The sequence below is a fragment of the Tachysurus fulvidraco genome, chromosome 7, assembly GCF_022655615.1.
Source record: "Tachysurus fulvidraco isolate hzauxx_2018 chromosome 7, HZAU_PFXX_2.0, whole genome shotgun sequence".
NCBI lineage: Eukaryota > Metazoa > Chordata > Actinopteri > Siluriformes > Bagridae > Tachysurus > Tachysurus fulvidraco.
In genome coordinates, this window is record NC_062524.1 from 15634555 (window position 1) to 15649489 (window position 14935).

Here is a 14935-nt window from a genome sequence, read left to right on the forward strand (position 1 = left end):
ATGATGTGTAGAGTGGACTTTCCTGTAAAAATGAGCTTAAGTGTCTGACCCTTGTTTGTTTAGTTAACACGAAAATTAAACAAAGCCACTTGGAATACACAAAGCAAACTTAGAGAGGAATGGACCTGTCCCAATCTGTCTGATAATCTACCTGAAGAAAATCGCTGAGATTAACACAGTGGTCAGGAAAATAGTGCTGCTGCCTCATGGCTCCAGGGTTCGGGGTTCCATCTTAAGCTACACATGTTCTGCTTGGTTTCCTCCACATACTCCAGGTTTCACCTCCTTCCCAGTGTTCGGCTCCAGTCCATTACAGGACTAAGGTTACGAATTTTTGAAGCTAATAAAGCTAAAGTATAATGGAAGGAACATGTAGGAGACATGACCTAAAGTCTGAAGTTGAAATGGGATCTATATTTGTTATTTATAATATTGGTTTTGTTTTGTAGAAATGTTTATGGATATTTTACCTTAACATGCAGCTTAGATGATGCAAAACTTTGTGTGGCTGCAGTGAGCTTTAGTTGATTAACCTCATAGCTCCGATTACAAATGGGCTTCAGTAAGAGGCTCTGAAATCCAGAATGGAATTTAAGTGCTCTCACTTAGATTGACCTTTGACCTCAGAGCTCTTGCTATGCCTGGTGACCTTTCAACTTTATAAACCTGCAGGTCAACACCAGACGCTCACGCTGAACTGAGGCGTCTTGACCTCCGATGGTACGACGGAAAGATATTACGCTGCCAGGCAAAATCTTTGCAATAAAAGTTGCATTTACTTCTGATTACTGATGATATTATTCATTTGTTTTTCAGACATTAGCTGCGTTGTCAGAGAAAGACCAAGCAGGTAGGTGCTCAATTTTAACTGCTATTTAGCCTGTGAATGTGATGTCATGCTGCTGAGACTTGTGGAAACTCGACCTTTGTCACAAAGCATTAAAACTGTCTAGGATGTTAGCTAACATTACCTAGCGTATTTTAGTTCATGTTTTTCTCAACCTCACTCAAGGACTAAAAACAAAACAAAAACAGTTCAGGTTCATTTTGAAGTCTGTACTTTGAGTTGTTTTTAATCTATGTCTTGTCTACATATAAAAGCAAGCTAGTCAAGTTGAGGTTGTATTTGTTTAGCGTGTAACACCTGCTTTGAGCCTGAACAAGGTTTTATCAGTGCACAGGCAAACAAAAGTAAGGACACTTTATAGTTACCGATTTAACTACAATTAACTACATGTCTAAATATTGCCACAATCATCTCAGTCAGCTTTGTGGATATATTTATAATCTTAAACACACTTGTGATGTGGTTTCTGACCCAATGTTATCTGTATACACAGATGTCACCGAGCTAAAAACATTTGCAAAGCACATTACAAGGATTAAACAGATGCGTTAAATGTAAAAGTGTGTGTATGCGTGTTGGGTGTAATTACCACAGATTTCAAGTTTAAAAGTCAAACTGTTGGAATCGGTGGCCCACCGGAGTGATACATCAGTCTGAGTTATGCAGCGTGATGACCCTTGTAGTTCTGCGACTGTTTTGTGTGCACATGATGCAAACCAGAGTCAACAACTACACAACTCCCCCCACCACCCACCTCGTTCACAGCCTACCAAAGCTTATCTTTATCAGTTTGAGAAACAGGGGCTTCTTCTTTGAGTTATTCCATCGCACACAAAAGGAAGCACAATCATGCTACATTGCTGCATTCTTTTTTGATCAAGTATTAAAGATGAACATGTCGGAAAGGACGGAAACGTCAAGCATGATAAATCACAGAAAAGTTCCTGTGTCTTAACACCTATGTGTTCCTGTGTCTTAACACCACATGAAACTAACATGTTTGCATGCAGGGCTATTTTAAGGTATCGTGAGTTACATGTTCTTCATTTAAAGAGTTATACCTTTATAAGGTCAAAGTGGTTAACCAGCCAAAGAATCCTTTGGTTTATCATTCCTCTGAAGGCCTGTGGTAAAAATGAAAGCTGGGGAAAAACTCTAAACATTAGGTGTGTTTGATTTCCAACTACTTTCACTCTGCCATTATAAACTGCGCCCCAGTTTCTATTCCTCTTAGACCCACTTGTTAAGGGCAGGAAATTCCACTGTGCACTCTTTGGATGGTGAGGCAGGAAAGAAAAGAGAACCAGAAAAGGTAGAGTGGTGACTAAAACTGCCCACAGAATGAAGGAAAGGAAATAAAATCCATGCTGGGACAGTAACAGCAGCCCGTTTCTTACAGATCTATATTTGATCAGCCATAGAGTTTAAATTTAATAAGCCATTCTTCTCTGATCCAAGACCATGTTCTCCACACAAATTTAATCATAAGCAATGACCCAAATGAGCTGAAATAAGTTCTGGGGAATAAACAATTTTGTCCAGACCATCAGAAAATTATTCAACTGAGAACAGTTTCTGAACCAACACAAGCAGGTCTTTAAAATCAGAAGACACATACCAGTGCTGTTCTGACATCAGTCTATTTGCATGCTCACCTGTGGGACACTTTGGTACCTGCAATAATCTCTGCATAGAGACCTCCCTTGCTTTAATTTCTGAATACTCAAGCGCTTTGATGTGTCAGTTTCTTCTGAGCATTCCTACCCCCATTACCCCCACTCCTTCAACCATTGAGTGGAACCAAAGCAAGAACAAAGGGTCCATTACTAACTTCTCTAGCAATGTTCTCATATGCAGGTTCAGTGTAGAAAGGTCTGCTTGATTAGGATCGGTTGGAAGGGGTCTTGATTGAATGGGAAAAAGTTTCAGGACAAATACTTAGAATCAGAATGAAAAAAAAAACGATGAGAACCTACTGGTCTACCTGGGAAAGGATCTGCAAAGCTGGTGCATTTACTTTTGAAGCGATCTGACGAGGATGGTTCTTTGGTGCATGGGATCTTGAACGCTTGATGGAGAATGAAAATATTTCTGCTGTCACAGGAATGCTTAAATGAACACCAAACATGCCGGTTGCTTTGCAGAAGGAAATTTAGGGTTGATGGGAACAGTTGCCTGGGTATCCTGGACAGTACTGTTTGATTCATTTCCTTAATTAAAGCCATGTTAATTATTCATACTCTAACGTTTACTAATACATGGGAGCAAGCAAAAATGGATAGATAAAGTCTAGTCACAACCATTTGTGGCAGCTGTATCATAAGTGCCTATTTCTGACCACCTTACAGCCTCTTCGGAAAGCACCAGGAATAAAAAGTGTACTAAGCATACCAGTATTGGGTGGAGGCTGCATAACAATAGCTTTGACCTGCTCTTTATATAGTCTAAAGTGCAACTGCTTTAAAAAAAATACCCACACACACACAGTAGTTACCATCCATCTCTTGATAGCAGTGGCTTGACTGATCTTTCACCCGGAGACTCATTATTTAAGAGCTGGACACTTGAGTATAGGACATGTTTACATGAGTACGGAAAGGTGGAGAAGGTAGAAGTATTTTATCACTCTGAAGAGCTCTTAGGGGTTTCTTGCCTTAGCCTTGGTTTCCAGGAACAAATCCTTTGCTGCAGAGAACCGGGAAGAACTTTTTTCCAAAATTATTTTTTTGGTTCACTTATGTTTTTCACGCCTACTGACATATCTGTTACCATCAGTGGTGTCCGCCATCAAATGAAATAAATGTGCCTTTATCCAGAGTGACTACATTTTATCTATTTTTTTATACAACTGAGCAATTGAGGGTTAAGGGCCTTCTCAGGGGCCCAGCAGTGGCAGCTTGGTGGACGTAGGAATCAAACTAACAACCTTCTGATCGGTATCCCAACACCTTACCCACTAGGCTACCACATACCACATATGACCCAGCTGAGCTTCTCTTGCACTTTGTCGAGTTTGACTTAAAATAAAATGGAGAATATTTTGAATCTATTATCATGTGTTCAGCTATGGACCAGTATATAATTCAATTCAGTTCACTGATGTATTTATCAGGGATGCGTCAGAAAGCTTTGTCTGATATCTGCTTGGTGTTTCTTTTTGTTCATGAACCGACCGATCTTCCTCTTCAGATATGGCATGTCTGGGCATTTGATCTTTGTGACTTCCTGGTATATTCAGGAAGCTTTAAAAGGTCACACAGCACATTTAAAATTCTCCCTAACATCAGACTGTTTCTGTGAAGCCCAAATATGTTGCCTACACCGGAGGCTGGAATCATGTCAGACTGTTCAAAATAAGTTCGGTCAGCATTTCTGTAAGAGAAGTGTTTCCTGGAGCTGCTATGTTGTGTTTTATTTTTTTTCCCTCTTTCAGGGAAGTTTGAGATTTGTCCCAACATTGACCCCTGGGGAACTACTGTTTTAAGTCACCCTACTCTCGAAAATGTTTTTTCACCAATAACAGTGAAGATATGAAGGGAAGGATACGAACATTCCATGTAATGTATTTCCTTTGGATGATGAACTATGCAGGAATAATCGCACCCACATGGCTTTCCTGCTGTTATCTGCAGCTTTGACTGGCCCCACACATGGCACTCCTCCATTTAGCTGAAGCTTATGATTCATTTGATCTCCTCTGCCCTTATTTGTCTTATCAGATATCTTTCTTCTACCCCAGCTATCGCAATTGCAACCTGGCTTCTCAGTAAAAAAACAAATCATGTTTTTTTTTAGTTTTGTCTAAAGCAATCCAGGCAGCATATTGAAGATATGTATATGTTTTTCATTTGCAGCTTGATGAACCCAGCCTCAATCCTGGCTCTCATCCATTTACCTACATCAACTATAAATCTGAATTAAAGACTGTCACGTCCAAATTAGGTTCGATTTCATTCAGGACTTAATTGGTCGTGTTTAGTCGCTGGTCATAATTATCTGTTTTCATGGGGGTCAGTGAGAAAATTCAGGAAGTTCAGGAAGTTATGAGGGTCAGGAATAGGGGTGTTCAAGGTGCTTCATTGTAAGCATGCTCATTTTACACACACAAACTGATACATTTTCCCTCTTTCCACTTCCTGTACACTAAGTCCTCATCTATCTCGCTTGTTTTCAGCGGAAATAAGACACACACTGTGCTCAGGGCTGGACCGGGTAAAAGACGTTAAAAACAGTTCCTCCGCCTCGTCTTTTTATAGTCTGTCTTCTTTTTATAGCCTGGTTTGTCACTGTGTGTGTGTGTGTGTGTGTGTGTGCGCGATCACCAGACAAACAGTGTGGGAAACGAGACAACGAGACACGTCTGTGGCACTGAGCTGTTAGTCAGCGTGTGGTGATTTTTCCTCGAGGACCTCGGCACTTCCTCTCTCTCGCTGGCAGCTGAATGAACTTTATTGATAAAATCAACACAGGAATGGAATGTTCATGTGGAGCTACACATTGCTCAGGCATAAATCTCTGTGTGTGGGGATATGTGTGTGTGTGTGTGTGTGTGTGTGTGTGTGTGTGTGTGTGTGTGTGTGTGTGTGTGTGTGTGTGTGTGTGTGTGTGTGTGTGTGTGTGTGTGTTTGTGTGGTTGTGTGGCACAGTGTGTTTTATTTTGGTGTTCCTAAAATGATGCTGCTTCCATTACACAACAGCAATATTCGTGACATTGTCCTGCGGTTGCTGCCGATAAAACGTTCAGTCCGTATTTTCTATCCCCCTGTGTTTCTAAAGAAAAAGGAATATTCTTGTGTCTGATATGCTGAGGTCAGTGATGATAAATCATTTACTAATCGTTTTCTGTAGAGATTTTAGACTTAAAATTGAGAACGTATAACTGTGAACAAAACACACTCGAGAGCATTAAGAGAAGAAGAGAAAACAATAGAGACTGTTGTACATAAACCTGGAAAAATGATAGAGAATTATAGAGAGCGACTGAGGGAGTGAGAGAAAGATAAAGAGTTACATATACATAGAATGAGTGAGATAAAGACAGAGAGAGAGAGAGAGAGAGAGAGAGAGAGAGAGACAGAGACAGAGACAGAGATGATGATGATGATGACGATGAGAGAGATAAAGAGAGATAGATCACTGTAATGTAGTTTTCACCACGGAGGCAATTCAGCCTGGAAGTGCTCTTCTCTCTCTCTCTCTCTCTCTCTCTCTCTCTCTCTCTCTCTCTCTCTCTCTCTCTCTCTCTCTCTCTCTCTTACTCACACACACAAACACACACTCACACACACTGCTGCTGCTGCAGTAAATCTGAGGCCGGTGTGCTGATGCTCTCTGCATCGAGAAGGAAGAGGAGAGAGGAAGAACAAGTGAGTGTAAAGGACAAAGAGCTCTAGAACCCAGTAAAACGTTCTAGGAGATCGTAATGGCACGACCCATGAGGTGGAAGCTTCTCCAGCGCTCCCTTGCTCAGCACCTTCACTCATCCACCCGCCGAGCCATGGGCCTCCTCAACACTCACACACACACACAAACCCTGGGTGAGTCTCCCTGAGTGTGAGTCTGAGTGTGTGTGTGTGTGTGTGTGCGTGCACAAGTGTGTGTGTGTGTGATGATGTGGAGTACTTGTGTGGGCTATATAGTGAATAGGGTGTAGTTTGGGACACGCCCACAGTGTGTTAATTATTATGCTTATGTGGAGTATACAGTGAATAGGGTGTGGTTTGGGACATGCCCACAGTAATATTGTGATGTTTATGTGGATGGTATAGTGCATAGGGTGTGTTTTGGGAGATGCCCATCTGTGGCCTACATAGTCAATAGGAGTAGTTTGGGGCACACACATACCCATATACCCATATATATATAATTGCAAGTCACATCCACAGTGGACTGATGATGGTGAGGAGCTTGTGAGAGTTAATCTCTGTGTAGTTTATACTGTGTGTGTGTGTGTGTGTGTGTGTGTGTGTGTGTGTGTGTGTGTGTGTGTGTGTGTGTGTGTGTGTGTGTGTGTGAGAGAGAGAGAGAGAGAGAGAGAGAGAGAGAGAGAGAGATTTTCGAGCCAACGGATGCAGATAGATGGGGAAAGAAAGTGCTGCATCATCACTGCAGTGTGTGTGTGTGTGTGTGTGTGTGTGTGTGTGTGTGTGTGTGTGTGTGTGTGTGTGTGTGTGTGTGTGTAATGCTTTTAAGCTAGAAAAGCATACAGACTCAGACAAACAGATATTTATGAATATGCATGAATATGTAAATTATAGCTCTCATATTTTCCTGTCACCCTGAAGAGCTGTAAGGAGATATTTATTTAAGGTTTATTGAAGGCATCTCCAGTGTGCATTCTGGTATCATTCAGCTGCCCAGTGTAGCTACAGTTAGGTTCATATACATAGCAATATTTTTGTTGTCATTTTTGTTGCATTTGTGAAAGCTGCTGAATCGATTCGTCCCTGAAACTTGGCCCCAGTGTAAACAGGATAGCGTACGGAGTGTCCTGAGAGCGTGAGTGTGTTTACGGTCGTCTCCACGGCCCCGGTGTGTGTTCAGACATGCCACGCCCTTCAACCTTGTCTACACGCTCTTATAACACCCATGGCCTTGGTGCCTACACAAAAGCATCAACTCCCTATAAACACACTCCAGCTGGCCTTGGCATACAGAAAACAAGCGGATGAACTTGGAGGAAGGAAGAGATGGAGTTGGGAGAGAGAGAGCGAGAGAGAGAGAGAGAGAGAGAGAGAGAGAGAGATGTGAATTTGAGGACAATGGTTGAATCAATACATCCATATAACAGAACACTTCCTTAGACACTTTCCAGTAAGTTCCAGTAAATTCCATATATTTTCTTTTCCTTTTATTTACCGTCCTTATTCTTCTGTCCATATGTCCACAAACACCTCATACATATCCTCATGTCTCTTTATTCCTCCACACACTTCATCATACCTCTTTTTATTCTTCGTTTTAAGAATTGAAATAAAATTTCCCTTTATTTATTTTGATATTATGTTTGTTTTTTTAAATAACATTTAATGTCATTTAGATTTTATTCCACACTTCCTCATACCTCCTTATACATCCATAGACTTCTGTATTCTACCTCACACTTTCTCAATCTTCTGTAGACTTCCTCAAACTTCCCCATACATCCTTTTTCTTCCTCAAACTTCCCCATACTGACCTTCCTTTTTCTTCCTCAAACTTCCCCATACTGTACTTCCTTTTTCTTCCTCAAACTTCTCCATACTTCCTTTTTCTTCCTCAAACTTCCCTATACTTTCTTTTTCTTCCTCAAACTTCCCTATACTTTCTTTTTCTTCCTCAAACTTCCCCATACATCCTTTTTCTTCCTCAAACTTCTCCATACTTCCTTTTTCTTCCTCAAACTTCCCCATACATCCTTTTTCTTCCTCAAACTTCTCCATACTTCCTTTTTCTTCCTCAAACTTCCCCATACTTCCTTTTTCTTCCTCAAACTTCCTCATACTTCCTTTTTACCCCACAGATAACTTTACACTTTCCCAATTTTTTTTTTACCAAAGGTTAATTAAAAAAACATTGTTTGTTACATATCACACCTTAACCTTAAGCTAGTTCCATTAATAGAAAAAAGGGGAAAAGATGAAGTCTGTCTCAGTTAGCATGTCTGTACTGTTTTCCTTCATCCTTGAAAACATTTAGCATGTCAGAACTAGTGATTAGCATGTCAGAATTAGCACCTCTGTCCAGACACCAGATTAAAACTGCTTTTATGGGTTAAAGGTCTCAATGCAGTCAGACCAGACAAACATACAGAGACTTTCTGCTCCAGAACGGCTTTGGTGTAATTAGCCATGTTAGTTTTTGGGATTTAGTCAATAGTAAGTGAACGTAATAAAAAGAAACTGAACACATGACTGTGTTAATAAAGACATCTCCTGATAAAGACTCAAACAGCATGAGGTTGCTCCTGTAGAACCTCCCCATTGTGTGTTTGTGTGTGTGTGTGTGTGTGTGTGTGTGCGCGTGTGCGCGTGTGTGTGTGTGTGTGTGTGTGTGTGTGTGTGTGCGCGCGCGCGCGCGTGTGTGTGTGTGTGTGTGTGTGTGTGTGTGTGTGTGTGTGTGTGTGTGTGTGTGTGTGTGTGTGAGGACGAGTGTGTTTGCTTTCAACAGTTTCATAAAAAAGACTTTTTCCGACTTCGTTGTCTTTATCTGGTGTAACAGGATTAGCGACAGGGAGTCTATGCGAGGAAAAAGTCTGTTTTATATTAAAACTAAATTATTCACAGATTAAAAGTATTTTATTGATGGATCTGCTAAAATCACATGCTCATTACTAAAAATAATTTAAAATAAAAATGAAATATAAAAGTATATTATAAAAAATACTAAAAATAAATATTATAAATAAAACATATAATTAATCTATCACGTTACATTGTTTTAAATAATAATGTGTTCAACTGTTATTTATTAAAACGGTCTGTTGTACTTTAACAAATAAAATAAAAGGAAATTAAATAAATGAAAATGAAGTCATAAAAGTCTTTGTCATGAAAGAAATAATACAGCATCAGCTCCATTAAAATGTTTCTCACACACACACACACACACACACACACACACACACACACACACACACACACACATTCACACACACACACACACACACACACATGCACACACACACACACACACACACACACACATACACATGCACAAATGCACACATATACATAAACACACACACCATATACACACATATAGACAAAGATACAAACACAAACACACACAGACCATACACAAACACACACACAATATACACACATACATACACACCACAATGCTGTGAATGCTTCATAATCCAAAGTTTAATAACACACATGTAGGAAAATAGCCTGTACAATAATTACAATTTTCATCCTTGGGATTTTATTTATTTATTTATTTAGTTATTTATTTATTTTCTTATTTAATAAATCACAGGTTGTTTTGATTTTTTATTGTGGTTAGCAGGTTTTCCAGTTTAGATAAAGTACAAATAATATAATATAAAAATATGAGACTACACTGATGTGTTTGTTTGTGTGTGTGTGTGTGTGTGTGTGTGTGTGTGTGTGTGTGTGTGTGTGTGTGTGTGTGTGTGTGTGTGAACTTTTAGAATTGATCATGTTACATCTTGGTACCTTGTTTTAAATTTATCATGTTAAATTTGTGTGTGTGTGCGCGCATGTGTGTGTGTTATCTTGCTGTAGGTTTCAAACATTCCTCCATGTTCTATCCATTTTTTATCATTACTTTCTTCAGAACATAATGTTAGCATGCTAGCTCAGGTTTGTTCTGTTTGGGAATATTTTTAATATTAGCTTCTAGCTGTGATACGGCTAAGTTCTCTGCATTTAACCCATCCAAAGTGCAGTTTCAGTTGGGAGTTTGACGTGTCTGTTTGAAGAATATTTACATCTCTCAACCTATTGGCTAATTTTGTGTGGGATGCTAGTGAGCAGCCAAATTAAGAAGATTAATAATTTAGATTAAATTTGAGCTATTGTTTGTATCACGTTTATTATTAGTATAGCAGCTAGCATAGAAGCTTCTGATCCATATTTATTAGCCATGTTTAATCGTGGATTTGAAAATAAATTCTGGAATAGTTTTAGATATATTTGTTTTTGTTTTTTTTACTATTATTAGTATTATTTGTGGCTCTCTGGTAATAAATCAAATGTCTGTTTATGCAGCCATAAACTTCAGCACATCGCTAATTTGTCCAAATGCAGGAAAGTGAATTTCGAGTTTTATTTCTGTGTCAACAGAAGTGAAGTATGTGGAAGAAAGATATCGCTCGTGTCCTTGTCCACTCTGAAGGCTGTGTGTGTGTGTGCGTGTGTGTTTGGAGAAGCGACAGGAATGTTTTCCTGAACCCAGTGACTCCTTCACCATGTGTTTGCTTTTCTGTTTTTCATTAATTCCTTCAATGCCAGTCTCTTCTACACACACACACACACACACACACACACACACACACACACACACACACACACACACATACACACACATACACATTCCCTCATGAATCAGGGATTTACTCACAAATCCATCACACACTGTAACAGAAAACAACTTGATATCAGAGGTCAAGCCGAAGTATATTCATTAATTTTATTAATACAGTACAGAGACAATATTCATCATGTCTTTGCTCAGATTGATGTCATAGGTCAAAGGTCAGAGTGAAAGTTTTATTGTCCTGCATTCTCTCAGGAGCCATGTTCTCAACCCAACACAAGCAGCTGTGCATGTTTAGGATGGAAGCAGCGTCATGAGATGTCGTTTTTGTGCAAATGTTTAGAGAGATCAAGCACTGAGGAGACGTCTGACTTCACATCTGGACTGAAACGACTGCTGTGTAAATCAATTAATCCCTTTACTAAGCTGGAATTCTGGAACTTTCCATTGCTTTCTATTTCTGTAAATGTTAACATCTTACTGTGGCGTGTGTACCTGTCAGTCTCAGTGAAGGAGGTGTGGCATGTATATCTGTGTATCAGAAAGAAGGTGTGGCAAGTTTACCTTGTAGTGATTAAGGCATGGCCTGTCGGTGTCTGTGATGGAGGTGTGGTTTGTGTACCTGTCAGTGTCTGTGACGGTTTGTGTACCTGTCAGTGTCTGTGACGGTTTGTGTACCTGTCAGTGTCTGTGACGGTTTGTGTATGTATCAGTGTCTGTGACGCAGGTGTGCTTTGTGTACCTGTCAATGTCTGTGACGGAGGTGTGGTTTGTGTACCTGTCAATGTCTGTGATGGTCTGTGTATCTGTCAATGTCTGTGATGGTCTGTGTATCTGTCAATGTCTGTGATGGTCTGTGTATCTGTCAATGTCTGTGATGGTCTGTGTATCTGTCAATGTCTGTGACGGTTTGTGTACCTGTCAGTGTCTGTGACTGAGGTGTGGTTTGTGTACCTGTCAGTGTCTGTGACTGAGGTGTGGTTTGTGTACCTGTCGGTGTCTGTGTGAGGTGTGGTTTGTGTACCTGTCGGTGTCTGTGAAGGAGGTGTGGTTTGTGTACCTGTCGGTGTCTGTGACTGAGGTGTGGTTTGTGTACCTGTCGGTGTCTGTGTGAGGTGTGGTTTGTGTACCTGTCGGTGTCTGTGAAGGAGGTGTGGTTTGTGTACCTGTCGGTGTCTGTGAAGGAGGTGTGGTTTGTGTACCTGTCGGTGTCTGTGAAGGAGGTGTGGTTTGTGTACCTATCAGTGTATGTGACAGTTTGTGAACCTGTCAGGGTCTGTGACGGAGGTGTGGCTTGTGTACCTGTCAGTGTCTGTGACTGAGGTGTGGCTTGTGTACCTGTCAGTGTCTGTGACGAAGGTGTAGTGGCGTGTGAACTTTTAAGAAAGAAATAATCCTGTAATCTTTGATTTATTGGAATGTTTCTGTTTTTCTCTAATACATGTAGGGTGTTAACTCTTACATAACTGGGGATTACGACTTCCAGATTGACATTAAGGCAATTTAATGTTTGAAGCTTCTGCAGAAGCCTCATTTAGTCTTTCCATCATTTAATAACAAAATCAGCCAGGATTTAAATAATAACTTTGCCATATAATACCAGCTCTGTTATTGTTCTTCTTGTAAGACGGTGTAATCCTGAGCTCTGCTGGTTTATTTACCCGCTCCAGTCTTTCATTTCCTTGAAGCATGCCGCTGGGTTCGAACCCTGGAGCTGTCACACTGTAAGAATGTTCTTTTGCAATCCCTTGCTTTATCTCTGATTCTTGTGCCAAATCCATGGCTCTAGATTTAATTACCCTCATCTATTGTTGAATATCCTGTATACCAACTAGTGGGTGGAGAGCAGTTTATCTAATGTACATTGCTCCACTGCTGGTGTTCAGGAATGTCTCACGCTCACCTTCAGAGGTTACATTTGTCCCATCTGATGGCTTTGGTAAAATGTTAAACTAGCCGATAACATGATGTGTGTGTGTGTGTGAGAGAGAGAGAGAGAGAGAGAGAGAGAGAGAGAGAGAGAGAGAGAGAGAGAGAGAGAGAAGAAGAAGAAGAAGAAGCTCTGTTGACATAGCTGCATCAGTCTAAGAAGTCACCTGGAAATGAATAACTCTATAATCATTCAGGATGTGAAATGTGTTCCAGATATCAATACCGAATGTGATAGTGAAATCAAACTCCATTTCACTGCTCACCGGAATAAAATTACAGTCCCTCAGTGATGCAAACATGATATCATCACACTTACAGAGGCCTAAAAATACCCATTACTTTCGAGACTAGATACATCGATAGCAATTGATGGACCTCCTGTAACAGTTTATGATATTATACCAACATTAGCTTCAAAGTTGGAATTAGGGGGAAGTTGTGGCCTAATGGTTAGAGAGTTGGACTCCTAACCCTAAGGTTGTGGGTTCTAGTCTGGCGCCGTCCTCGACTGAGGTACCCTTGAGCAAGGCACCGAACCTCAAACTTGTATTAACACATTTAGAACCTAAGAGTTTGTTCCCCATGCTCTGGGGAAATCCTAACACGTTCTAGATAAAACCATTTTTTTGTCTGTAAGCTAAGAAGAATGAAGAATGTTATTGTGTTAAAGGTGTATGCATTAACAGTTCTGCCTAGAAACTGTCAGCCACTTTATTTTAGGTATATCCTGATATATAGAAAAAGTAACAGAAGGGTTAAACCACAGAAAATGAATTAAGTGGTAGATCAGGACCAGGGCTGCAATGCTCTGGGCTAAATTCCACTGGTCACCCACATCCTTGTTGTTAAGTTCAGACTATTTCCTCCTCAGGGCACCTATTCAACATATATGACCTCCTGAAAAAAAAGAGGTGTCACCATGACCTTTGCTCCCTGACCCTGAGGTCACAGCCTAAGTGTCATCCTGACAGGAGCGCTGTCCTTGGGACGCTCAAACTCCGCTGCATGAACTTTAACCCAGCTCTGAACTCCGCTGTGCTGTCGTGCTGGCTTAATAAAAAGCGAGTCAGAATAACGGAGCAATGAAGCGTACGTGTGACATGACCCACTGCTATTCAGAACACGTGTGCAGGTACACGTGTGTTGTCATAGCAGGAATAGCACTACCGGTATGACACGGGTTATGCTCATGTATAGAGGGTTATTGTGCATGTGTGACAGAGGGTAAAAAAAAAAGATAAAGAGGGTGACAAGAGCAAGGCGGAAAAAGTGAAATCACAAAAAAAAAAAAAAAAAAACGAAAGAGAGAAATGGTACTTCAGGGTTGTGACTCAAGCACATAGACAGTCTATGAGTTAGGGCTGTCTTATTGACTCAGGTTAATAAGTCCTTTATCTTACACTGAATGCTGTCACACTATGGAACGGTCCATAAATTTGGAATAAACAGTAAACACCCCAATATACAGTAAGCCTCCAGTTCAAGAAGCAACCAAAATACCAGGCTCTGGAAAATAAGGTCCTAAGAGTTACTATTTACATTTATTTACATTTACATTCATGGCATTTGGCAGATGCTCTTATCCAGAGCGACATACAAAAGTGCTTTGTAGATTCTATCAATGAATACATCAACACTGGTTCACTAGGTCACAGACTTAGAATACCGTTAGCCTAAAATTCTGTTGTATTCTAAGCAATTTCCACATTGTTTTTTGGAATACATTTACATTTGCAGCAATTGACAGATGCCCTTGTCCAGAGCAGTCAACATTTTATCTCATTTTATACAACTGAGCAATTGAGGGTTAAGGACCTTGCTCAGGCGCCCAGCAGTGGCAGCCTGGCGAAAGTGGGATTTGAACTCACAACCTTCTGAGTGCTAATCCAACACCTTAACCACTAAGCTACCACATACCTATATGTGGAATACCAGGCCTATATTGGAACACTATTTGAATACCAGGTCCCTATTATTATTAATATTGGAATATGAGGCCCTGATAGTTACTATTAGAATACAAGGCCCTGTCAGGCTCCGACCCCCATTCAAGTTATTGTTAATACTTGAATATCAGGCTCTGATCCTCATTAGGCTTTGATCCTCATACTGGAATACCAGAACACTACTACGGGTGTATGTTCACGGTGTGTGTGTGTGCATTTACTGCTG

General features: G+C 40.4%; 1 protein-coding gene and 1 long non-coding RNA gene across 4 annotated transcripts in view; one reads left to right on the plus strand and one right to left on the minus strand.

The window, feature by feature from the left end:
• Window positions 1–781, minus strand: part of LOC113635537 — a 7938-nt gene extending 7157 nt beyond the window's left edge. Inside the window, exons 1-2 of the long non-coding RNA XR_003438844.2 lie at window positions 471–781; window positions 152–349 (exon numbers count right to left, since the gene is read on the minus strand). This is a non-coding gene — a long non-coding RNA (uncharacterized LOC113635537). The remainder of the gene's footprint in view (window positions 1–151; window positions 350–470) is intronic.
• The window catches only part of dlc1 (DLC1 Rho GTPase activating protein), a 73730-nt gene that overhangs the window by 20635 nt on the left and 38160 nt on the right, over window positions 1–14935 (plus strand). For all 3 annotated transcript variants that reach the window (XM_047815644.1, XM_027135031.2, XM_047815645.1), the window contains one exon: window positions 817–850. In XM_047815644.1, the coding sequence (XP_047671600.1) occupies window positions 817–850 (34 nt within the window). The remainder of the gene's footprint in view (window positions 1–816; window positions 851–14935) is intronic.